Source organism: Pelobates fuscus, chromosome 1, assembly GCF_036172605.1.
Source record: "Pelobates fuscus isolate aPelFus1 chromosome 1, aPelFus1.pri, whole genome shotgun sequence".
NCBI lineage: Eukaryota > Metazoa > Chordata > Amphibia > Anura > Pelobatidae > Pelobates > Pelobates fuscus.
Genome location: NC_086317.1, coordinates 457,442,014 through 457,468,847, shown reverse-complemented (window position 1 = coordinate 457,468,847; position 26,834 = coordinate 457,442,014). Strand labels below are relative to the sequence as shown.

The following is a 26,834-nucleotide window of genomic DNA, read 5'->3' as shown; positions in this document are numbered from 1 at the left end:
GAGGACCTTTCTGAATCATGGGGCCCCCTGCTGTATAGTATTGTCATTACAACCTGAAACAGCATAAAAACACGGTGATAGTATAGTACAGGCTTCCCCAAACTCCGGCCCTCCCGATGTTGCTGAACTACAACTCCCATGATTCTCAGCCTATCTATTTCATTCATAGAATAATGGGAGTTGTAGTTCAGCAATATCTTGAGGGCCGGAGTTTGAGGAAGCCTGGTATAGTAAATACTGACCTCACCTATACACAATGTTGAACTGTATATCGCACCCCATATTCAGAAGCACATTGTTTTTCATTATATCTGGAGATTCTTGATATGTCAATTTGCTTGGGAGATTTTTTTCAGATGAACCACATTGCCTCCATTTGATACTTCATGCTGGGTTTTGCTCAATTTCGATCATGAGAAATATATACAGATTTGCATTAAATTCCTGGGTTTTGCCTTTTTCACAAAGACAGATATGATATCATAGAATGGAGATATATATTAAAATAATACAGGGATTCAAGTATACTCTGTGTTTATTTTAAAAAAAAATCCAATTGTTACTTAAAAGTTGAGAAACTTTCTGAAGTGCTTATGTATGAAGTATGTCCTTTTTTTCTCATCTTACAAAGTGAAGATTTAAATAGGCTCTTATATCAGAACAACTTAATCTAAACAATGTTGTTATGGTGCCAGGAGGCACTCTTAACTCAAAGGGTTAAACCGTTCTCAAACAGTTTAACCCTAAAGTTGCCTCCAGCAGTGATATCCACTCACCCCCTGGCGTCATCCGGCTTCTGAATTTTCGGAAGCGGTCAGGTGACGCTCTCAGCCAGTCAGTGACTCCCCATTCACTAAACAAGCCAGTTAGTGAATTGGGAGTCACAGATTGGGTGACAGCATTAGCAGACCAATCAACAGCGCTCCTGTCTGGCGGCACTCTGTGCTTCCTGAATCTGAAAATTCAGAAGCCGAATGCTGCCAAGGGAGAATGGGAGGGCTTGCAAAGGCTTCAGACAAGAGATCTACTGCTTTTTTAAAGCTGGTTTTATAAATACCGAAATTGAAAAATAATTACATGTATGCATATTTTCATTGGTGGTATTTTTACTAAACAGTGATTTTTAATCTGTTTAAATTTTGGTAGTAGAGTGTCCCTTTAAATTACTTAACTAACTCTTTCAATATATCATCATCTATTTTTTTCCCAATAATAATCAAAATGTTGTTTATTGTCTTTAGCTGTAAATGGCTACATGTACGGAAACCTGCCTGGCCTAGAAATGTGTAGGATGGCAAACATATCCTGGCATCTGATTGGACTTGGCACAGAGATTGATATACACGGAATTTATTTTGAAGGCAACAATCTTGATATTGGAGGGATGACCAGAGATACAGTTAGTCTCTTTCCTCACACCGCATTAACAGCATACATGGTGCCAGATGAGGCAGGTAGGTTTGTAAATTCACACGAAGGTGGAGATGTTTCAGGGTAAAAGCAGGTGCTATACTGGGGCAATGTGGTAAATACGAAGCAATCACCACGAAAACCAATAAAGTGTCCATCAACATTTAGCACTTTGCACCCACAATATCATTTTTTTTTGGCCTTGATAAATCTACCCCAACATCTAGATTCTACAAGGAACATAAGGCCTAGGCTTATTTTCACTCGCCCACTAGCCATTGGCAAAGGAGAATCAGCCCTGGCAACTAGCAATTTAAATCTTTCTAGGCTGCAAAAAAGAACATAATGTCTCAAGCAAAATTAGAGAGATTTGGTCACACTATGTCTATTATGTGTCAAGCTCATCGCTACATCAAATCTCCCAATATTGGTTGGTTTGTATATTTTGCTGATTTTCTGTAGCCTTGAAAGATTGTTTATATGTGTGTGTGTACCTGTTTCTATATTTTAAATAGTTTGAGGTACTTTCAGTAGCACCTCCATTAAGAAATTTAAGTTTACAGTGCTACCCCCAAACCCCAATATTTTAGTATAAATTAAAGGGACACTCCAGGCACCCAGACCACTTCTGCCTATTGGAGTGGTCTGGGTGCCAACTCCCACTACTCCTAACCCTGCAAGTGTAATTATTGCAGTTTTTTATAAACTGCAATATTTACCTTGCAGGGTTAACTCCACCTCTAGTGGCTGTCTATTAGACAGCCACTAGAGGTCACTTCCTCCTTCATAGCACAGGAAACCTGTGCTAGAGCGTCGCTGGACGTCCTCACGCTGTGTGAGGACCTCCAGTGTCGCTCATTTCCCCATAGGAAAGCATTGAAATTATTTTTCAATGCTTTCCTATGGGGAGACGTAATGCGCATTAGGTCTCCTCGGCCGGTGGGCGGGATCAGTCTCGCCCACCGGCCAACGCAATGAAGAGGAGGAGCGTCGCGGAGGCGGAGACAGCAACGAGGGACATCGCCGCTGCCTCAGGTAAGTGACTGAAGGGGTTTTCACCCCTTCAGTAACCGGGGATTGGTGGGTGGGAGGGAGAGGGACCCTCCAGTGCCAGGAAAATAGATAATTTTCCTGGCACTGGAGTTTCCCTTTAAGATATACAAATTATTTTTGTAATTCGTGATTTCTAATAATAAATAGCGACATTACCTTGCATATTATCTTCTCAATTGGTACATTATTTAACATTGTATGTGACCGTCCTTATCTTGGTGATAATCGGATGACATAATTGTTCGTAAATACGATTGTATGATACTCACAAATTACCTCTTCTCCCCCTCTCTTTTTGTGATCACTTTTATATTACTACATCAACTTGCAGGCCATCAAGTAATCTTTTTATGTTATTAATGTATGCCTCAACTATTGCGAGAGGTTTTTTTTTTCAGTAAAGACCTTTTATAATAATATCTTCACCTCTTTTATAGTCACAGACTGCATGGCAACCTACAAACATTTATGCAAGATATAATAAAGGCTAGATAGCTTATATATACCTACATATGTGCCTTATGAAATAGAAAGAGTCTCCAATAGAACTGAGGTTCAATGGAGGTTTCTCAATTATTATAATTCACGAACATGCCATAACTATTTGTTCTTATTTTAGAGTGACAATAAGGACCAAGCAATCAAGAATAAAGGCCTATATCGATTATAGATATATAATCTGCATATATATTATATAGATCTGTTCTAAACAGTTTTTTCAAAAATGTAAAAGGGTAGGTGGTCACAAATGGCATGTTTTTGAGGGTTTCACTAATTTCTGTGGTGATTGTCTAACTTTTAGTACTTTAAACCACTTTTTGGAACAATGCATTTTGATAATTCTCATCGATAGTCTTCTCTGAACTGATGTGAGTTGAGTGTCATAGGGAGCATAAAAGTGGAAGAGATTCAGGCTGCTTAACCACAGAAAAAAACAACTCATTAACAGCCACATTATTTAAGACAGTCTCCTTAGGTAGCATGTATTCCCTTCAGGGAGACAGAACATGCTGAATGGTAGCTTTTAATCCCTTCCAGAGAGGTGCTAATATCAAAATAAACATTGTAAGAGGATTTACACACACAAAAAAAAAAACAGTCTGACATGTCTCATGAATACACTATACATTATTATGAATTGTCCATTTAGTGGACGTAACGTTCTATATCAAATAAAAATATTACCAACCCTGGTAAATCTCATAATTCTTGTTTAAAAAAATACTATCACCAATATTAGATAACGCCCTTATTATTGTCACAATCTTGACAGGTAACTCTGTTTTTTTTTGCTCTATTAGGTGTTTTTGGAGTATCTTGTCAAACTATGGATCACTATATTACCGGCATGAAACATACGTACACGGTGTCGCCATGTAACAGTGAGACTGAGAAACAGTATGGAACTGTAAGGACTTACTTTATTGCGGCTGAGGAAGTGGAGTGGGACTATTCCCCAGACAGAACGTGGGAGCTCGAGAAGCATATGGCGCATGGAGAGGAACACAACAGGTATGGAATGTGCACTATGCATATTATTAGCATTTATACACCGCTAACATATTCCGCAGCACTTTTACAATTGTAGAGTGGTAAGGTGAAGAAGACCTTGCTCAATGAGCTTAATATCTATGAGAACCTGCAATGCACGTCTCAATTAATAGGTTTTATTGTGCGCCATATTGCATGTTAGAATTGCCATTTAAATGTTAGCATGCTGGGTTTATGGCAGAGTTTCCACCAGATCTAGGTGAAATAATGGAAATAAAATAATTAGCATAAACTGTGTGTCTCTGTGTGTGTATAGTGGTGGCGGTGTGTGTGTATGTAAGGGATGCAGGGTGTGTCTATGTGTGTATAGTGGATTCAATGTGTGTGTGTGTGTGTGTGTATAGTGGATGCAGTGTGTGTGTATAGTGGATTCAGTGTGTGTGTGTGTGTGTGTATAGTGGATTCAGTGTGTGTGTGTGTATAGTGGATTCAGTGTGTGTGTGTGTGTGTGTATAGTGGATTCAGTGTGTGTGTGTGTGTGTGTATAGTGGATTCAGTGTGTGTGTGTGTGTGTGTGTGTGTGTAGTGGATGCAGTGTGTGTGTGTGTGTATAGTGGATTCAGTGTGTGTGTGTGTGTGTGTATAGTGGATTCAGTGTGTGTGTGTGTGTGTGTGTGTGTAGTGGATTCAGTGTGTGTGTGTGTGTGTGTGTGTGTGTGTGTAGTGGATTCAGTGTGTGTGTGTGTATATAGTGGATTCAGTGTGTGTGTGTGTGTGTATAGTGGATTCAGTGTGTGTGTGTGTGTGTAGTGGATTCAGTGTGTGTGTGTGTATATAGTGGATTCAGTGTGTGTGTGTGTGTGTGTGTATAGTGGATGCAGTGTGTGTGTGTCAGGTTTTTATTTTGATTACTACTAATCTCTGGTGAATCATAATGCTAGTTTAAGATATTGTTTATTAACATGCTTCAAATTGCCAGAATAGTATAAGAAGTAGTGAAGGTAATTTTACGTGACTTAATGAAAAGAGCTTTCCAAACAATTCAATACTGTTGGAAAATCTTTCCAACTTATTTATCTACAAAAATGTCCATACACTTTAAAGGCCATCTCTGTTGATAAACTAATTGGAACGTTTTCCCAACAGTATTGACTCATTTCAAAAATCGTATTAAATCGAAGTCCGTTGTTTCCTAAATACTTATGTCATAATTATTTAATCATAGCTTCTGCCTTCTTCTCTAGCCCAGGCAATATATTCATTAATAAAGAGGACGACCGCATTGGCTCTGTTTACCGAAAAGTGGTTTATCGAGAATACACAGACGGGCAGTTTTCAGTGCAGAAGAAACGAACTCCAGAAGAGAAACATCTAGAAATATTAGGTAAAGGCCCAATAGTTAAAGCTTATCTTTAACTATGCTGGAATGAATCAGGCAGAATACTAAAGATGTTTACTAAAGATGTTTTACTAATAAGTAGTAAGAAATAAGGTAAAGGACACTATAGTGTTAAAAACACCATCAAGCTTGCCCCTACCCCTTGCCCGGGTCCCCATTGCCACCCTAAAATAGTAAAATTGTACCTTTATTCCAGTCTGCTGCTGCTGTCTCTGCCCTTGATCTGCTTTCTTGGCTGAAACCATCATAAGGGGTGATCAAAGCCAATCACAATGCTTTCCAGAAAGCATTGGATTGGCTGAGATTGTCAAGGAGGCAGATCACGGGCAGAGCCAGCACAAGCCAACACTGCCCTGACCAATCAGCAATCAATTGAAACAATGCAAATTTTAGTGTCTCCATGCAGATGGTGGAGACACTGTATGGCAGTACTGCACAGTGTGTAGCCAACTGAGGAGTAGCCATCTCTAGTAGCCATCTGAGGTATACCACTGGAGGTATCCCTAGGCTGTAATGTAAACACTGTCTTTTCTCTGAAAAAAAAATGTGTTTACTGCAAAAATCCTAAAGGGACTGATTATACTCACCAGAAGAAATAAAATATGCTGTAGTTTTTCTGGTGACTACAGTGTCTCTTTAATAGCAGTAATTGTTTTACTCTGGCAACAGAAAATTGGTTGTAGTAGATATTTTACTTTGGTGCCAGAAAGTTAATTCCAGTAGATGTCTTACTTCAGTGATCTAAAACTGATAGTAGTTGATGTTTTACTCCTGTGACGTAGAGTTAATAGTAGCAGATGTGTAATCCCGTTCTCTGTATAGACGTACGGTATGTTTATTAAACATAGAATGTCAGAGGCGGCTCTCTAATTAGGCGGTTTAGGCGGCCGCCTAAGGCCTCGCGCTGGCTGGGGCCTCGCGGCCGCCTAAACCGCCTGTTGACAGAGTGTGTCAGGTCCTCGGTCATTGACCGAGGACCTGACACCAGGAGGGGGCCCGGCGGCTTGCCCGGTATGCCGCCGGGTGCGAGGCCCCTCCTTGCTGCCAGGCCGGCCACCGCAGACACTGGTCTGCAGCTCCGCAGTGTGCAGAGCTGCAGACCATGTGACTCGCGAGAATTGGCCAATCAGAGCGTTGCCGCGGGTTACCACGGCAACGCTCTGAATCTCGCGAGATTACACGGTCTGCAGCTCTGTGGAGCTGCAGACCAGGAGCAGGGGCCACCGGACCACCAGGGAGCCCACTGGACCACCAGGAAAAGGTAGGCTCTCCCTCCCCATCACCCCCCACCACACTCAGGCTCACCCCCGACCACCATCACCCCCCCCACCACCCTTTGCCTCACCCACCACCATCACCCCCACCACCCTTAGCTTCACCCCCCACCACCATCACCCCCAACACCCTCACCATCACCCCTCCCCACCATCACCCCCACCACCCTCAGCCTCACCCCCACCACCCTCAGCCTCACCCCTCCCCCCCACCACCCTCAGCCTCACCCCCATCACCATCACCACCATCACCCCCACCACCCTCACCATCACCCCTCCCCACCATCACCCCCACCACCCTCATTCCCCACCACCATCACCACCCTCAGCCTCACCCCCCACCACCCTCAGCTTAACCCCCACCACCATCACCCCCACCACCCTCAGCCTCACCCCACCCTCAGCCTCACCCCCACCACCATCTCCCCACCCTCAGCCTCACCACCCACCACCATCACCCCCACCACCCTCACCATCACCCCTCCCCACCATCAACCCCACCACCCTCAGCCTCACCCCCACCACCCTCAGCTACACCCACCACCACCATCAGCTTCACCCCCCCACCACCGTCACCATCACCCCCACCAACCTCAGCCTCATTCCCCACCACCATCACCCACCATCACCACCCTCAGCCTCACCCCCCACCACCCTCAGCTTAACCCCCACCACCATCACCCCCACCACCATCAACCCCTCACCACCCTCACCTTCACCCCTCACCACCATCACCCCCACCACCCTCAGCCTCACCCCCACCACCCTCAGCTACACCCACCACCACCATCACCCCCCACCACCATCACCCCCCACCACCCTCAGCTTCACCCCCACCACCCTCAGCTTCACCCCTGCCCACGCTCAGCCTCACCCCCACCACCCTCACCATTACCCCTTCAGCCTCACCATCCCCCATAACCCCGCACCACCCTCAGCCTCACCCCACCCTCAGCTTCACCACCCCTCAGCATCACTCCCCCCACCACCTTCAGCATCACCCCCCTCAGCATCACCCCCCACCACCCTCAGCATCACCCCCCACCACCCTCAGCATCACCACCCACCACCCTCAGCATTACCCCCCACCACCCTCAGCATCACCACCCTCAGCATAACCCTCCGTCACCACCCTCAGCTTCCCCCCACTCACCATCACCCCCTTCTCACTCTCACATCACCCCCTTCTCACTCTCACATCACCCCCTTCTCACTCTCACATCACCCCCTTCTCACTCTCACATTACCCCCTTCTCACTCTCACATTACCCCCTTCTCACTCTCACATTACCCCCTTCTCACTCTCACATTACCCCCTCTCACTCTCACATTACCCCCTCTCACTCTCACATTAGCCCCCCCCCCACTCTCACATTACCCCCCCACTCTCACATTACCCCCACTCTCACATTACCCCCCCACTCACATTACCCCCCCACTCTCACATTACCCCCTCTCACTCTCACATTAACCCCTCTCACTCTCACATTAACCCCTCTCACTCTCACATTAACCCCTCACATTACATTACCCCCCTCTCACATTACATTACCCCCCTCTCACTCTCACATTACCCCCTCTCACTCTCACATTACCCCCCTCTCACTCTCACATTACCCCCCTCTCACTCTCACATTACCCCCCTCTCACATTACCCCCCTCTCACATTACCCCCCTCTCACTCTCACATTACCCCCCTCTCACTCTCACATTACCCCCTCTCACTCTCACATTACCCCCTCTCACTCTCACATTAACCCCCCTCACTCTTACATTACCCCCCTCTCACTCTCACATTAACCCCCTCACTCTCACATTAACCCCCTCACTCTCACATTACCCCCTCTCACTCTCACATTACCCCCTCTCACTCTCACATTACTATCACCCCCTGCTCCCTCTCACATTACCATCAACCCTCCGCTCCCTTTCACCATCACCGTCCACTCCCTCTCACCATCACACCCCCCGCTCCCTCTCACCATCAGCTACCCCATACACATAGGGTCTCAGACAAAAACACAAACATGCTCACAGAGACATACATTCGCACACACAAGGATACTCTCTGTCAGACACACTCTCAGGCACATACACAGGTAGACAGTGCGTCAATGTGTATATGTGACACTTTTTTGTTAGTGGGGCCTCATGTTTGCGTTTCGCCTAAGGCCTCATAAAGTCTAGAGCCGCCTCTGTAGAATGTGATATTACAATTTATACTTATAATTCCTGTAAGTGTAAGAATGATCTGTAATGCTGAACCCTCATTGATTTTTATTTTTAAGGCCCATTTATTCGAGCAGAGGTTGGAGACAGCATTCTGATTGTGTTTAAGAATAAAGCATTTCGCCCGTATTCCATTTACGCTCATGGAGTGGTGGCTGTGAATCATGGTAAAGGAAATAGTATTGAGGCAACACCACCTGGTATGTAACTCATAAAAAAAGTATATATATTTTTTTTTACTGGGAACCTTATCAAACCATTTCTCTAACATTTTCATCTTCAAACGTCTTCATGTATTGTCACTTTCTTCCATGTCACCTTGAGTCATGGGCTATCATATTTTATATTTTTTGATATAAATGTTACTTTATTGCATCGTTTTCTTCATTGTTTTAATGACCCAATACTTTGCCAGATGAGTGTGCTGCACTTGTCCCTTCTCTGGTTATGAAAAGGTTTAGGATTATTCGCTAAGTGAGAAATCAACGTGAGGTAAACATTTTAGGGTAAAGTAGCTGAATTGGAAGTATAGCTCAATTAGAGACTATTATCGGTTCGACTATTTTAACCCTAAATTTGAAATTCAGTGCTGGCTTGATGTCTTCTCTTATCTATAACAGATGTCCGAGCACACATAGAGAAGTACTCCAAAGTAGGCTCTATTTGGACATATAACTTGGCAACATTTTGACTCTATACAAGAGTCTTTCTCAAGCTAGAATCCCTCACAAAGTAACACATATATAGGATAAAAAGGCATACAAACCATTAATAAAATAATTACTTACACATGTTGTATCAGACTAACAGCCTCATTGCAAACAGCAAAGTGATGTCATAATGGCGCAGTAGTCGCGATTTATCACTCTAATACAAATGAGCAATAAAGCATGATTTAATTTTTACAGAGATAAACAATAAATGACTAAATAAAGTGACCATGAATACCTAAAAAGCAGGTCTTTCAAAGCAGAGTTATTGCTGAAGTCTTGTGGATCCGAAAAACAGAAGTGACGTGAATTGGGAATGCTCGATCAGAGAGATAAACACACTATGTACGGAGCCCACGGAGCTTTCTACTGTAATGCATTGCCCTGGTACCAACTAAAACAAGCGAGTTTACGACAGCAAAGTTACTGTCCCCAACTTGGGGGAAAAGTACAGATAAGGCTCTTAATAAGCTCACTGGGGTGAACTATGAAAACGAATGACTTAATAGCACATATTAAAGTGCAAGTGTGTAAGTTAGAGTATATAAAGTGTCAAAAATATTACAAAGTGACTAGTGTATTCTGTAATACTGTAAAATTTGTAGAAAAGTGCTTCACACGCGTTATAACAATAAAGTAAGAATCTATAAATATGTAGTCATTAGTGAATAAAAAACTTTATACAATATATGTACGGTAATTATTATATGATTTACCAGAGACTATTCATTAAGCAATCCATGACCTCTACCAATTCAGTGCTTCTTATAAAAAAATACTGCTATGAGCCTTGGACTGATTTAATTCAGTTCTGAACGAGAAAGTGCATCTAGTGGCTCTAAAGGCGTATTTAACTCTGCAATGTAAGCATTGCAGTTTCTACAAAACTACAATACAGTGGAACCTCGGAACTGGAACGTTCCCTTACTCAAACAATTTGGTATTTAAACATAAAATTTGAGAAAAAAATGTCTTGGTACCAAAACTCGGTATTAGAACAAAATCACATGGCATTAACCTCGTTGGTATGGCGCATCGGCCTCCAAGCACTAGACAAAGCGAAAAGTGCTCCATTCTGTCAGCGAACAGAGCTCCATTCTGTCAGCAAACCGAGCTGACAGGTAAAATGAAATTACATTTTCTTTTCATTTACATTATATTTATTGTTTTTCTGTATGATTTTATGCATGAAAGGTATTATTAAACTGTAAAATTTGTGTTAAAATGCTGTAATTTTGAGGTCTGGAACGGATAAATCTAATTTACATTAAATCTTATGAAACATTTTGATTCAGTTTTCCAACAAATCGGTTCTCAAACAGCCTTCTGGAACGGATTAAGTTTGAGTTCCGAGGTTCCACGGTATTTCAAATTTCAGGATTATACCTACAGAGCTCTGTACCCAGATCACTTCATTGAGATTAAGTGGTCTGGGTAACTTTAGTGGTCCTTTAAGTGTGATATTGTATTAACTCGATACTGTGTTTAATCTGCATATCAAGGATATCAGGATATTTCTTACAATAGTTGGGGTGTGACCTTTCAAGACACGACTTTTCCACAGGTTCCATACGTTGATAATGTCATTCTGGCTAATCTAGGATGGCTGTGCTCAAATGAGCTTATTGTCTATCTTTTTCTTTTCCTTTTAAGTGCAATATATCCAGAATATAAGACAGAGTACTGTGTTCACTTTGTCAGAGGAAGTGGTGAGTGAGGGAGCAAGTTAAGGAATGGGCCATAGATCATGAATTTCTTGCTGTATCAATATCTTCTCTCGTGGATCTGTCAGCAGATACTATGTTTTTATGAGAACCTTTGATTCTATATGAGGTGTTTCCATTTATTTTTATTTCTAGGAGGAACACGCACATACCAATGGAATGTTCCAGAAAGGTCTGGTCCAGGAAACAACGATCCTGACTGTTTGACATGGGCCTATTACTCCAAAGAAGATTTTGTCAAGGTAAACATTGGAGAACAATTGTGAAACAGAGTTTGGCAAACTCAGCAAATCTGATAAATAATTATAATAAATAAAATACAATATGAAAAAAGCATAAGCACTTTTTGGAAAACTAAATTCAGCCACATATTTTAAAACAATCACAACTAAGCAGGTAGGCAGAGACAGTTAATATCGCCAATTTTAATTATTTAAATTATGTACTTATTTAAATGGTACTTTGGATGATTTCAGATTTGTGTTTGTAATAAATATGTGTTTGTGGGTGTATATACATTCTTCTTTAAATGGTTCATATTAATATCTTCCTGCATCACACACAAAATATTGATATGCAAGCTGACATTCTTTATAAAAAATATAAATTTATTCTGCTCACAATGCATATGTAAAAACTTAACAGATAGTAAAGATTAACAATGTTACAGAGAGAGAGAGAGATCTTCCATGGAGAGATAGAAAGTAAGCTCCTTTGTACATCAAATCAGGGGAACAGGACGTGGTCCTTTCTCTACTGTTCTATTATAGACATGACTATGACATTGAACTTGAAAACTTCCAGGGTCCACCCTGATCAGAGTTATCACGTTTTCAGTCAGTGATGGGTTCTATATTAAAATTTGAAGAAAAAAAAAGGTTGGTCTCTGGTCATCCTTTTAAGAATATTATCCCATAACAGCAAATTTCAAAATGGCATCTTTAAAGCGTGAATTAATAAATGCTACCCCCTTACTTCACTACTGTATCAGTTCAGTGCCTATATTGGTATTTGAACCAGGGTCCTAGGCAGCTGTCTAGTTCACCAGAGCAATCCTGCTTTGATTTCACGCAGAGAAGTAAACAGTTAGACTGTAGGAGCATGATGAGATGATATACACTTCACTAACCTGTAGTTGCTTTTAGTGAGCAAGTCATTTTTGGCCAAACATCCAATGGTTAAAAAGTATCACAATGGTTAACAACACACTGACAGCTGTTAAATGTCATATGATTGTAGATTACAATGTATCATTCTGAGAGATAAAACAAAATGTATTTTATATCAAAGACACCTGAATTGTACTTAAAGGGATACTGTAGTGCCAGGAATACAAAGTTGCATTCCTGGCACTACTGATCCCTCTGTCTCACCCCCCTCACTCCCCCCTCGCCACTGGTTCGAAGCTCCGCCTCCTCAGACCCGCGACGAGCGGGGTCTAATGCGCATGCGTGGCAAATGCTGCAGGCACATTAGACCCCCCATATAAAAGCATTAAATCAATGCTTTCCTATGGAGTAAATCTGACGCTGGAGGTCCTCATGCAGAGCGTAAGGATGCCCAGCATCAGATAACGGACCAAAAGTCTGTTACAATTCCGGAAGCCCTCTAGTGGCTGTCTGGTAGACAGCCACTGAGGCCAGACTTAGTGCTGCAATGTAAATATTGCCACTTCTCTGGAACTACAATGTTTAACATTGCAGCACTAGGTGCAAAAGGGACACTGCACACAGACCACTTCAATGAGCTGAAGTGGTCTGGGTGCCTACAGTGTCCCTTTAAGTCTGCATTATCTTAACTTAAATGTAATCGGTATAACCATGTAAGTTTTTTTGTAATTGAAAACTCAACGTTCACTTTTTGTAAAGGTACAATTTCTCACGTTACAATGACATAACTCAAAATGTATTTGAAAGACAGGAACAGAATTTAAAAGAACACTGTACAGTGCAAATAATTTTTGATTGTTCTTATTTTAAAATAAGACCGTTAGAAATGACAAATGTTATTCTCTCGAGTCTTAAGACAAATGTTATAATCTTATAATGCTTTGTTGACTGGTGGTAGGTGAAATTTGCTATTACATGGACAATATAGGAACCCAGACCAGTTAATTTCATTGCAATGTTTATATTGCAGGGTTAAGACTGCCTCTAGTGGCCACAAGAGGCGCTTTCTGCTGTTTTACTCTGTGAAACGACGCTGGACGTCCTCATTCTTTACATGTTTTAAATGGTTTTTAACCCATTAATTGCCACGGGGGAGGGGGGGACAGGGACACTTAGTTGGGATTACTTTTTATACCTAACATTACAGTGTTCCTTTAATTAAAACATAAATGTATGATATACTATTGATAGCAATTTGGTTTACAGAATAAATAAATAAATACAATCTATGTAGTGGCACGAAGGTCTTTATTGACTAAACATCAAACTGCAGTGAACAAAAAGACAAGTTGTAAAATTAGGACCTAAATTCCAAGTTGACAGTGTGTTTAATTGAGATAATCACTGTACGTTACTTAATTGATATACCCTTCTGTGATTTTTCGAATACATTTTGTGCTGTAATAAACTATCTGTTTCTGTAACCATGTCCTGCAGGTTTGTTGATGTTTATTTTTGAGTCTCCCCCACATGCCAGATAATTATAATACCCTTATGTGAGCTATTCAATGAGCGCATATTTATGTCTAAGTTTTATTTTGTAAATTATCATTTGTTTAGGGGAAAAGAAAATCTCATTAACTGCTACCTGTTCTTTTTGCCTTTTTTTGTTTTCAGGATATTAACAGTGGCTTGGTGGGGCCACTTTTAACTTGCAGGAAAGGTGTGCTAAACAGTCAGGGATTAAGAAGAGATGTAGCCCGCGAATTTGCACTATTATTTCTGGTGTTTGACGAAAACATGTCTTGGTACTTGGACAGTAATATTGAAGAATATGTTCAGAAAAATCCCAGTGATGTAAACAGAACAGAAGAATTTGAAGAAAGCAATAAAATTCATGGTAAGGAGCTGCTATAACAAGATCTGCAGATGAATTTGGACAGCGTAAGATTTGGGCTATTAACGAAGCAAACACGTTTAATATCGGTTGCGTGGTCTGTGCAGATGCTGTAAAGATAGTTGTAAGACGAGTTCTGGATTGTCATTATCTGTGTGTTTCTTAAAAATAAATGCAGAAATAGCTACTTTGAATGCCAAGTGCTATATGTTTTTATTTCTGGTATCCGTGGCAGGCGATCTGTGCTAAGGGGTTTTGCCTTGACGTAGCAGGTTAGCTTACACATAAATGGCCATTGGAATGATGTAGGAATTTGGGATAGTGTGCAAGTAACTATTTTTCTTTGGTTCTATTGTATGTGTTAGGGCTGATGTGTACTGTAGTCATTGCTGCTGCCCAGGAGTGATGGGAGTTTGAGCGCAGGGCTTCATTTTGTATGTTTGTATTTGCTTTTGTATCACACAGCCATATTACAGTGCTGCCACCCCACAGTGTGTTCCCTATTTTGGGTAAATAAATATGTAGGGGTTTAGAAAAATGACACTCTCTGTCTCATTAGAGATTTTTTAATTATAGGCAGAAGCAAGCAAGGTGAATTGTTAGCGTAGGACCCACCTTTGAGGTTATGCCTTGACATGGCAGGTGAGCTTAAACTTAAATGGCAATTGAAGTGATACTTAAAGGAACCTTTGGTTCTTTAATGCACGCAAGGATTTGGAATAGCGTGCAGTAAATATTTTCTTTGGCTTTTATGGTATGTATTAGGGCTGATGTGTATTATGGTCATTGCTGCCACCCAGGGGTAGTGGGTGTTTAAGCACTAGGCTTAATTTGTAATGTGGGTTCTATACCTATGCCTAGTGCATATGTCACAGGAAAAGAGTTGAACAGGCCATAAGTTAGCCGCAGTTAAGGGTATATTCATTCTGAAAGAGGGTGTGTTGCATGTAAAGACAGCCTCTCTGCCCCTCTCTGGGCAGACCATGCACAGGGAGCTTCTAACGTACTCTGGCATGGCATCAATGTCCTAAGGGTATTTGTTGAAGTGTGTGCACATCTGTTGGACCTTCTGGTGGCATTTCCCTGGTGAACAAACCCAGGACTGTGAGATATGTGCCATACAACTGTCCCAGAATGGTTGGTAGACAACAAATGTATCCACACTTTGTATTCCTTTGAACTTGTGCTAAACACTGTGCAGTAAATATTTGTTTTGCTTTATAATTCAGTGCCATAGGTTTCTATGGATGGAAATGTTTGTGAATGTCTTCAACAAACACCAACATGCTTTTGTATGTAGCACTGAATTGCAAATTTGATTTGAGATTTCTTTCCTCTCTCTATTTCCTTCTTGGTCTGTTATTGTAGTAATTTTTGTATGGATTTTTTTAAATATGATTGTTAATAAAATCTTGTTCCCTGCTAATTAAACTGTTCTTTTATGATAATTTCTAGCGGCATTTGCTGAATCCATACCTATCCTAAATTAAAAATCTCTTGTAGGTGTGATGGTCTGTCTCCTAGTTGTATTGTTTTGAGTCTATTTTTATTGTAAGAAGTGGGTTACAATATTTTCCTAATCGAATGTAAACCACTTGAATGCATGTCAGTCCTGTGCAGTATTCCCCTTGGTGTTGTTTTTGTCTCCCTGCCTTGATGGAGGTAACAATCTTGTATCTAAGTGTTGTTTATGTCTTGCAGCAATTAATGGGAAGATCTATGGCAATCTCCATGGGTTAACTATGGTCGAAGGAGAAAAGACTAACTGGTATCTAATTGGTCTAGGAAATGAGGTTGACATGCATACGGTGCATTTCCATGCTCAGAGCTTTCTTTATAGGGTAAGTTAAGAAAAAGAAGCATTAAAAAAAGTAAGTTTTAAACTTGTGCTTAAAGGGACAGTATAGTCACCAGAGCAACTGCAGCTTAATGTAGTTGTTCTGGTGTATATAGTATGTCCCTGCAGGCTTTTTAATGTAAGCACTGCCGTTTCAGAGAAAAGGCAGTGTTTACATTAGTGCCTAGGAACACCTTTAGTGGCAGTCACTCAGACAGCCACTGGAGGTGCCTTTTGGGTCAGTGCTGCACAACATGCAGCAGTGTTGTTCAGCATCTCCACACTCTGCATGGAGGTGGTGAACGTTCTTCATGGAGATGCATTGATTCAATGCACCTCTATGAGGAGATGCAAACTGGCTCAGTGCACGGCTTTGCCACATGTGTGCAATAGCCTCCCAATGATTTCCTATGGGAAAGCATTAGATTGGCTGAGATCATCAAGAGGCGGGACAGGGACAGGACGAGCTGCAAGGAGACCGGCTCAGCACTGGCATAAAGGTGCGTAAAATCACCTTTCACTTAGCTGACAAGGGGCCGGTCACCTAAAATGTGTTTTCATATCTTTAGTGACGAGAATACATGTTTGCATTCCTGTCACAGTAGTGTTCCTTTAAAGTCACCTGTGCTAATGTTGTCCTCTCTACTGCTCTGGATAATGCAGCATTAATCAAAGCCGTCAGCTCAACCTGTCATACAATCCTGCCGCAATAAGCTCACCCATAGGAGGATATTAATATACGTGCTCTGACAATTGACAATTAGATTCCATCACAATTTTGATTGTATTTCTTAAAGTGTTTTCAAAGTGATCTCTAAAATGAAGGGTTTCTTTATTAGTAAAGTCTGCCAGTTTTCTCGGATATTTCCTACTCAGAAGACAACAAAGTTACAGTGGTGGAAAAAAAGAGAAGTGAAACAGAATGCCTTTCTGTCTGAAAAATAGCTAAATCTATTGTGTCACCGAAAAATAGTGTATATTAAAACTTGGTGGTACGGGTGCAAAAAAATAAAAAGTAGATAAAAAACAAATCAAACAGATTTAATAAATTGCGCAAAACAATTTGCCTCAATTTAAACGTAAAAGTGTCACCATAGTTCTTCCACTTTTTATTCATGCTATGTTCTTATAGCTCAGCTTTCTCCCTTGCCAAAAAAATAGTATTTTATTTCCCTTATCAGCATTTATTTTAATGACTCCAAACTCCTTTTTTAACACCTTTACCTATCTACTCCACCTTATTGCAACCACGTTGCATTTTAACCTTATGGCCAGATATTTTGCATGTCACCTTACTGCCAAAAATAACCAAATTAAGAATGACAGCGCATGTCTTCCCTCCTACTGACTCAACTAAACTTCAGCTCTGTTCCTTCTTTTCTAAATCCCTTTCCCTGTCTATGAACTGCTTTTATACAGTCACCCCACAACTCTTTCCTTTTGTCTAGCTCCATTCCTAGTATATATCTTACGTGTCTCTTCTGGTGTTTTGCCACAAAATTAAAAATGATCTAATCTGCTTCTATATATCTATCTATGTCTGAATCGCCCCCCTGCCCTCCAGATGCGAGTGCTCAAGTGCTCATAAAGTACATAGGCAAATTAGTTTTCCATATTTATAGCAGTCAAGTTGACAAAACTTGACAATGGGCAGAGCTTCGGCTAGTTTCTGTTTCCATTGCCAATCAGATTTACCCACAGTTCATCAGTCAAAAGAATGCCTCAGAAGGGCACAGAGCACGAATATTGGACAGAGGCAGTGGAGTCTCACCCATAGGTGCACTTTAGGCAGCACCCCCTCAAATTTCTATATGGTAATAAATATTATTAGTAGTAGGATAGAAACACTAAGATTTGTTTTCTGGAGGGGAGGGTGGTAAGACAAAAAAAAAATATGGGGAAAAAATGGCGTCTCTTTAATTGTATAACACGTTTCCGTTCTGCAGAGCACCTCCCCTCTCGTTGGTAGCTGTTTAGAGAAGCTTACTTAAAGCAACAAGGCATGTCAAAAAATGGGTCTGGTTTGAAATCTGTCCTGTTTCAACTAGTGTTTGCAATTTGTCAGGATACACTAATATGCCCAACATGTAGAACTTAAGTAAAAATAAAGAAAACCCTAAAGGAGTATTGCCGTTTAAAAGAAAAGTAAAGTACAGGCTGAGGTCAGGAATAGAGTGTGCGTAAACGGTAGGCAAGCCAATGATCAAGGAATAAAGAAGTCAAAATAGCCAAATAACAAGCCAAAGTCAAAATACACAAGAAACAATACCATAACCGCGCTCTTGGATAACGACAACGAAAACCATGATAGGGCACTGAGAAATTATCAAAAAAGTTTAAATAACCCAAGGTGCTCTAGGATTGGCTGCATGGGAGCATGTGACATTGGGACATGCACTTGTGATGTCACACGCACGCTCACTGTAGTCAGGGACTTAGGGGTTAACTTGGAGCCTTAAATGGCTCTGACTAATGATTTCAGAGCCGACCACTGTGTGAAGGGAGGAGCACGGGGAGTGTAACCGTGTTCGTAGTGAGACTGCAGGAGTTAGGTAAGTGTAAACTGGCAGTGTCCCCATTCCCCCGTGGGAATGCCGCCATAACGAGATGCACCTGCTGGGTCTGAGACCACTCTCTGACAGGAGTGGAACCAGCAGGAGCCTTAACACAGAGCCTGCTGCCCATGAGCTACCACATCATATCTGACACAGAGCACTGTGCTGCATGTCACTAATTGTTTTAATATCTCCTGCTGCATTTACCCACCACTTCTTTAAAGTGCTCAGTCACTCTACAGCTGGGACATGAGACACTCATGCTGTGGCTAGTAGAAAAAAATGTGAAGCTTCAAACTGCAGGACTTGGGCTGTGACTCTGAGGACTGATCTGATTTTAATCTGTTTTACTCTGTAATGATTGTTGAGTCTGTTAACCATGAAAGTTACTTCTTGGCTCCATATGACCACTGCAGAATAATTAGATTGACAGCTGCAAAGGCAATAGGGAGTCTATCATTATCCTACTGCTCTAACCCTGTGTACACTATGTGCTAGGAGCTGATGGTGAGTTAGGAGTAGCTCACATGGTTGGAGTCTGTCAGTATATTGATGCGTTAACCATGTGCACATTGTGTGTTAAGAGCTAATGGAGTAGCTGATTTCAATAGCAATATTCAGTAACTAACAATATTTAATAGGAAGCTAACATTACCCTAGCAAGAGCACTACTGAAGATGAGGTTGTGTAATGGAGAACAGAGAGAAGGCATGAAAGAGAGAGAGAGAGAGAGAGAGAGCTGCAGCATTGTACACAGACATCTACTGTGTTGGGATCACTAATCAATAATGAAAAATATCCCATTCTAAAATCACAAATAATGGGCTGAATTTGGAATTTTACTGAATTTATTTGGAATGCATTTACTAAGGTGAGAACTGCTGGGAATTCAAAGAGAGTTTAAAAGTTATGGCCAACTGTCTGAACTGAAAATATAATCACATGTGCCTCCAGTTTCGCTATTTTGTTTATAAAATTTTAAATTAATTTTGAAGAACTCCTAGAACTCCCAATAAATCCCAAGTTAGTAAATAACCTACTAAATAAAAAAAAAACTAGATGAGAACTCCCAGATCCAGGAAGACTAAATAAAGGAACGTCTGGGAGAAGGGGAGCCTTCTTGCACTGCAGGACAGCACATGTGAATATTGAAACCAATATATGCAGGAGTAGAGGTAACACAGAGCTAGCAGAATGTTAAAACCTGTTTCACCAGTTTATGACGTGTCTTTTGTCGAAAGAGAGCAATTCAAGGTTTCAAATGATAAACAGCCAAGCAGACAATACATCGTGATCTTGGAGATCTGTCAAACAAATTACCTAATTCTAATATTTGAAGAAAAAGCAGAAGTTGGCAAATTGAAAATGAAACATAAGGTTGACAATATTCTGGATGGCTTTGAGCTCCACACTTGTTCAGTTATAATCTACACATTGTAGTGCATGACCACAACTTTGGAAGGACAAAAAAGCTACCATTCAATCAGTTTTTGCTGTCTTTAAACCTCTACCAATCTTAAACGATTAGTCAGGTTACACAAGCTGCTCAGTAAAATTTGAAGGGACATTGCGTGTTCCAAACTTAAAGGGACACTGCAACCAGACTTGAGTGAATTATTATTAATATTATTATTATTATTGCCATTTATATGGCACCAACAGATTCCGTTGTGCTTTACAATATTATGAGAGGGGGGATTTAACTGATTTAACTGTAAATAGCACAATTACAAGAAAACCTACAAGAAAGATCGGTTGAAGAGGACCCGGCTCAAACAAGCTTACAGTCTATAGGAGGTGGTGTATAAAACACATCTGGACAGGAAATAGCAATCAAATGTGGGAATGAAGCAGAGCTGGAGGAGAGAGTAGAGTGCTGTCCTTTAGGAGAGAGCAAGAGACAGGTATGTGATGTAGAGGTTACTCTGGGAGGCCATAAACTTTCCTAAAGAGATGGGTTTTAAGGCACTTTTTAAACGATTGAAGACTAGGGGAGAGTCTGATGGAGAGCAAAAGAGGAGGATCAGTATTGGGAGGAGGAAAGACTAGGAGAGATTGAGTTTCAGAAAGTGGGAGGACAACCAGTCAGAGATGGAAGAAAGGCAAGCAGTGACACGTTGCAGGACGGCAGGCGAGAGGTCCAGGGAGGAGAGATATATCTGGATGTCAGGTGGTAGTGGAATCCAAATGAGGTAATAGGTTTGCCAAGAGAGGCAGTATCAAGAGAAAATTAAAGGGGACCAAGGACAAAGCTTTGGGGGACTTCAACCGAGACAGGACGAGGTGAGGAGATATCATTAGAAAAGGAGACACTGAATGAGCGTTGGGAGGGATAAGAGAAAAACCATGAGAGGACAGAGTCACAGAGACCAAGCGATTGAAGAGTTTGAAGAAGGAGAGCATGATCAACGGTGTCAAAGGCAGCAGAGAGGTCAAGAAGTATTAGTATGGAATAGTGGCCTTTGGATTTAGCTGCGATTAGGTCATTAGTAACTTTGATAAGCACAGTTTCAGTAGAGTGGAGAGGGCGGAAGCCAGATTGAAGAGGGTCAAGGAGAGAGTTGGAATTGAGGAAATGAGACATATGGGTAAAGACAAGTCTTTCCAGAAGCTTTGAGGAAAAAGGGAGCAGGGATATAAGACAATAGTTAGTGGGGGAGGACGGGTCAAGATATGTTTTTTTCAGGATAGGTACTTCAGTGGCATGTTTAGGGTCATGCAAGCAACCCAGCTTACAATACAATAACTTCACCTTTTCTACATGTATTTCTAATTTTAAGCAGGCATAAACTACCAGAGAACGCTTGTGATTGCAGAGGGTTGAGCAATACAAAATCCTGGTATGGTATACGCTAGTCTACCACTAATATGTGGGGTAACAGCTTGCTGATCTGTGTATCCTCTGCTGCACTGGTGTGATCAGTTCTAGGTTTGTTCTAGTGTGATGTTGATCCAATAACATATATAAACTATTACATGTTCTCATTTTAGATAATTACTGAGATATTCCTGTCTGCCCGCCCCTCCCACGCCTCCCCCCTCTGTCAGTCCCTACGTTGGCTCCCAGTTAGATATAGGGCTCAATTTAAGATTCTGGTGCTTGCTTACAAGTCCCTACATAATGCCGCTCCAACCTACCTATCCTCCCTAATACACAAGTATGTCTCGTCTAACCCCCTATGCTCTGCCGGAGACCTACGTCTATCCTCTGTAACCTCTGTCCGTACTCCCACCGCTGATGCTCGCCTTCAAGACTTCTTTATGGCTGCACCGTTCCTGTGGAACTCCCTTTCCTTCTACGTTAGACGCTCACCTAGTCTCCACTCCATATCAATTAAACTGTCAACAGCTTTCCCTCCCCGCACCCTGATTCCTCTCCTGCAACTGTTATCAAAACCAAACACTGAGTCCTCAATGAACACTATCCTAACATACTTTTCTACCCTACCCTTACCTTTTGTGTCACTATATCCCACTCCCTCTAGCATGTTAGCTCATTGAGCAGGGGCCTCAACCCCTCTGTTCCTGTGTGTCCAACTTGTCTGGTTACTTGTCTGTTAGTCCACCCATTGTACAGCGCTGCGGAATTTGCTGGAGCTATATAAATAATAATAATAATAATAATATTGAATATATATAAGTAGTAATTTTGTGTGTTACAGAAAGACAAGGAGCATCGAGCTGATGTGTTTGACCTTTTTCCGGGGACATTTCAGACTATAGAACTGGTAGCTGGCAACCCTGGCACATGGTTATTACATTGCCATGTGACAGACCACATTCACGCTGGCATGGAAACTACTTTTACTGTAAAGAGAGCAGGTAAGTAGACCCTGAGATCAGCCCAGCCAATCACATTTGTCCTCAGAGCTGAAGGCCATTTGTCTGTTAAGAACTATTTTATTTTTTTTTGCTGTCAGTTTAACATTTATTTATTTCAAGGTCTTAGAGTTTGTAACCTAAAATCACTGAATCCTTCCTAAAACTGACAAATCTGAGAAAAGTTCACATTTAATTCATTGTTTGGGGGGAGGGGGGGAGAATTCCTATATACAGAACAGCACTGAACATAATTTATTACCAGACACCAAATTGCCCTGAAAGAATCAGGAAATTTAAATCCAGTGTCATTACATGCATCCAAAGTGTCTAATAAATACGCTAATATTTTTCCTTACAATTCAGTTGTTATATACAGATTTTGTAACTCTGACTTATACTCTTAGCATATATAAAAAATATATACATGCGTGTGTATATATAGGTAGAAGGTCAAAGGCCTGAATTTTTTTAACTCAACTATTACACCCCTCTTCCTTGGCGGGCCCTCTTTATTCAGGCCTACCCGTATGTTGGTATCGGCACAACAGTACCAACTTACCACTCCTTCTACTGTTACGTATACCAGAGGGTTCCGACCACACATATATATATGATGCCAAAATACCAGAGTTTTGCTGTATGCAATGATACCTTTTTTATTGGACTAACTTAATATTTCAAAGACAAGCTTTTGAGAGTTTCCTCTCTTCCTCGGGTCTGAAACAATACTGATAAATCTGAAAGAGTTTAACACTTAAAACAACTGATGTTAGAAAAGGGGAGGGAGGGTGGTGAGTGTGGTGTCATAAATAGCAGAAGATGTGCCTAAAAGTGAAAGGTGCAAGTTGGCTGAGAATAGCCAGAAAAAGTAAATAAACAGAGGAGAGTCAATATGCAAGTTAAAAAGAAAAAAAAAAAAGAGAAAATACAAGATTGATCAGTATTGCTTCAGACCTGAGGAACAGAGGAATCTCTCGCAAGCTTGTCTTTGAAATATTATGTTAGTCCAATAAAAAAGGTATCATTGCATACAGCAAAACTCTGGTATTTTGGCACTACATGAGAATGTAGAAATCTCACAATTCAAGAATATATGAGTTCTTAAAATATGCAGAGTGTTTATTGTTAAAAATATACAAAATACTAAATGGAAACAAATTGTGGTTTATTTCAAACACAGGTGAAAGAGCCTTCCCCACAGAAAGCAATGGTACGTATTATTCATCATTTTGTGCGACTTGTGTTCTGACATCTCTATAGGCAGCCATGTATCATTTTTTTTCGTTTTCTTTTTTGCAGATTCTGAACCAAGTGGAGTTCCCTTTTTTGGCCAAGTCATATCGGCTTCGAAAGCACACATAGCATTGATCTCTCTTCTAGCGATTGGTCTTTTGCTTTTAGTTTTGCTGATAATAGCGTTCACACTTTTTATCTGTACGACAAAGAGGGCTCAGTACAGCACGATCCACAACGGAGTTCTTCCTTTTAATAATCTGTGAATGCATCGTTTGGTCGCACAGCCTATAACCCAGTACACTGATGGCTAACTTTGGCCCTCAAGTCTTCCTGAGCATTATGGGACACGTATTGCGCAAACATATGCAGTGCCAAGAGTATATAGCCATCACTGTTCTAATATGACTCTGATTTAATTCCATGATGATGCACTTTATTTGCCCGTGTTTACGCTCTCAGCACAAATCCACTGGATATTTTATTTCATAAAATTTCATTCAAATACTGTAGAATTTCAGAAAATGTAAGAAACTGTGTTTTTTGTTTAAATTTAGGTTTTTTTTATGACGGCTATTTTTTACAAGTTACATAAATAAATGTGGGTTTTCTACCTCAAACTATCCTTTGGATTAGCCTGGTTGTTAAATCATTAATATTTGATTCACTGCTGTTTAAGATAATTAAAAATATTCTCCACTGGTCAGTGTTTGACAGAACATGTTATTATATTGCGTTGTGTTTTAGGAACTAAAGTATAATAAATGGCCAAGCACAATGACAATGTATGTTCCTTGCGATAATTATACTGTAAGGAGCATACAGTCAGGATTACCCAGCATGCATTGCACCCAGGCACCTTACATTTAAAGGTGGATTTCCCTTGCCTGTAACTCCTGTGGATTGTCTTTCTCAGTGAACCTTGGCTTACCCTCCTCGTAGTTGCTGATAATTGCTGCAGTTATCGCTGCAGCTATAAACTTATGGCTTTTTTCCCAGACATCAGAAGACTAAACAGGCACTCATAGTGTCTGAAATTGCCATGAAATTAAATTGATATTGCTAATGCAGAACTGTAAATTCTGCATTAACTATTTGGCAATGGAGAGCACTGTCTCCTTGTGTCTGTGGGACCACCAGTTTTATTCAAACCTCTCAGAAATGGTTTAACAGAGAGCCTGTGGAAAGTGCCAATAGCCTGTTAGCGCCGTAACCACTACAGTGTGCTGTGGTTGTAGTGCTTAGACTGGCCATTGGAAGTGGAAGATATGTGCCACCAATCCAAAATAAGTAGAGTATTGGAAGCCCTGTTGACGCTCACAGCACCATGTTTCTGATGTAATGTGCTATTAGAAATATCTTCCTTTCATCCCCAACCCTGTGTATACATAGGGTTGGTTTCTCAAAACAATTGTAAAACAAAAACAATGCACCTTTACTTTAATGTCATCTTTAGAATCTTTATTCCCAGCAAACCAGTGCATCTTAAAGTTTTTGGTAATTTTCACAGTTTTTACACTGTCTAATCAACCATATGTCCTAACTATATCTGGTTCTGCACAAACTATTTAAAGGGAAACTATAGTGCCAGGAAAACAAACTCCTTTTCTTGGCACTATAGCTTCTCTCTCTGTCAAGGTCCTCTCCCGTGGCGCTGAAGGGGTTAATAACTCCTTCAGTCACTTACCTGAATCCAGTGCCGATGTCCCTCGGCACTGGCTCAGCTTCGCCAACGCTCCTCCCCGGTGACCTAATGCGCATGAATCCCACATATATTGTATTTTTAGGATTGTATGCATATCTGCAGAATTGCACATTTGCTGGTATTACTCTGTTTACATGCAAAATGTCACCAGTAAATAGTGTGACACATTTAAGGCATTGTGGTCATATGATTGCAGGGTCATTAAAAGTAGGTCACTGGCAAAAAAATAAGGGGTCTCCACTGAGGGTTCAAGGAGTTTAGGATTGAGTTTGCATTAAAGAATTAGGGTTAGGGATGTTTACAATGGGTTACAATGCTTTAATGGACTTAACGTTAGGGGGCTGAGAATGATAGGCGTTACAGTCTAAAGCAGATTGAAGTCAGTTACTTGTAGCCCAAAGTCCCTTTAAACATAAAATAGCTTCAAATCTCCAACACCCCATATTCCTCTAAATTGTACTGTCTTTTTGTACAGTTTTAATGACACTGTAGTCATAGGATCCAGTGTACTAAGAACTGAAAATAAATAGTCTTGTAAATGTACTGTATTGGTTTGTTTTTTTGTCCTTGAACCGCATTCTACGTTAATTGTTTGTTTTGTTTCATGTGTTGTCTCAGAACACCCTTTTTACTTATACATTTATATTTTCTGTTATTTTTTGCATCCTACTTGGTAGTGAACATGTTAACAAACATGGCATCTGAATAGGTAAATAATCTGAGCGATAGGTTTCATTCATGTTATGTTATGGGGAAAATGTGATGTTGTATAGTCATTTACAGCTCATATCCTACAACACCCCATATACTGTATTGTACTCTTATTTTCAAATATTCACTTGTACTTGTTAAGGTGCTGTTTTATCACATTGCACTGTTCTTTATATATCATTAAAAAATGGTGCAAACATATGCTTACATTTGAGATCACTGAACTATTCAGTAAAGGCCTTTTTATGTTTAAAATATGACTCTGAAGATCCCTCTTTCACCGGCCCAATAAAAAAAAATTCACAGAAAGTATTTATTGTATCTAAATTCTGCTAACCCTGAGCTGATGAGCATTCCCAACCCCAATGTTTCCAGTCTTACATGATCTATTAGAAGGGTGCTGAGAACAGTCCTGTATTTTGTCAAAACACTCCAAAATGGATAGACAGCACTCAGGGTCCTGTCTCGCCATCCCACCTTTGTTTCTGTTTTGGCCTCTGCACCCCCTTGTATTCTGCCATCCCATACTGCCATTGTTCATTCTGGCGTGATTTTTGGCACAGACTGCTCCAACCTGCCTCCCTTATGATGATCGCATCATTTTTTTACACCAGGCAGGTCCAAGATTATTCAGCAACACGCAGCCATTTGTAACACTTCTGGCTTTATTTAAGG

At 40.8% G+C, this 26,834-nt stretch overlaps 1 protein-coding gene across 1 annotated transcript in view; it reads left to right on the top strand.

Annotated features, from left to right (window-relative positions):
* HEPHL1 (hephaestin like 1) overlaps positions 1–24,286 on the top strand; it is a 74,768-nt gene extending 50,482 nt beyond the window's left edge. The window contains exons 11-20 of the mRNA XM_063430695.1: positions 1,242–1,454; positions 3,765–3,975; positions 5,199–5,338; positions 8,916–9,056; positions 11,426–11,532; positions 14,077–14,299; positions 15,998–16,137; positions 22,351–22,510; positions 23,691–23,720; positions 23,810–24,286. Coding sequence (XP_063286765.1) covers positions 1,242–1,454; positions 3,765–3,975; positions 5,199–5,338; positions 8,916–9,056; positions 11,426–11,532; positions 14,077–14,299; positions 15,998–16,137; positions 22,351–22,510; positions 23,691–23,720; positions 23,810–24,009 — 1,565 coding nt within the window. The 3' untranslated portion in view covers positions 24,010–24,286. The remainder of the gene's footprint in view (positions 1–1,241; positions 1,455–3,764; positions 3,976–5,198; positions 5,339–8,915; positions 9,057–11,425; positions 11,533–14,076; positions 14,300–15,997; positions 16,138–22,350; positions 22,511–23,690; positions 23,721–23,809) is intronic.
* The last annotated feature ends 2,548 nt before the right edge of the window (positions 24,287–26,834 follow it).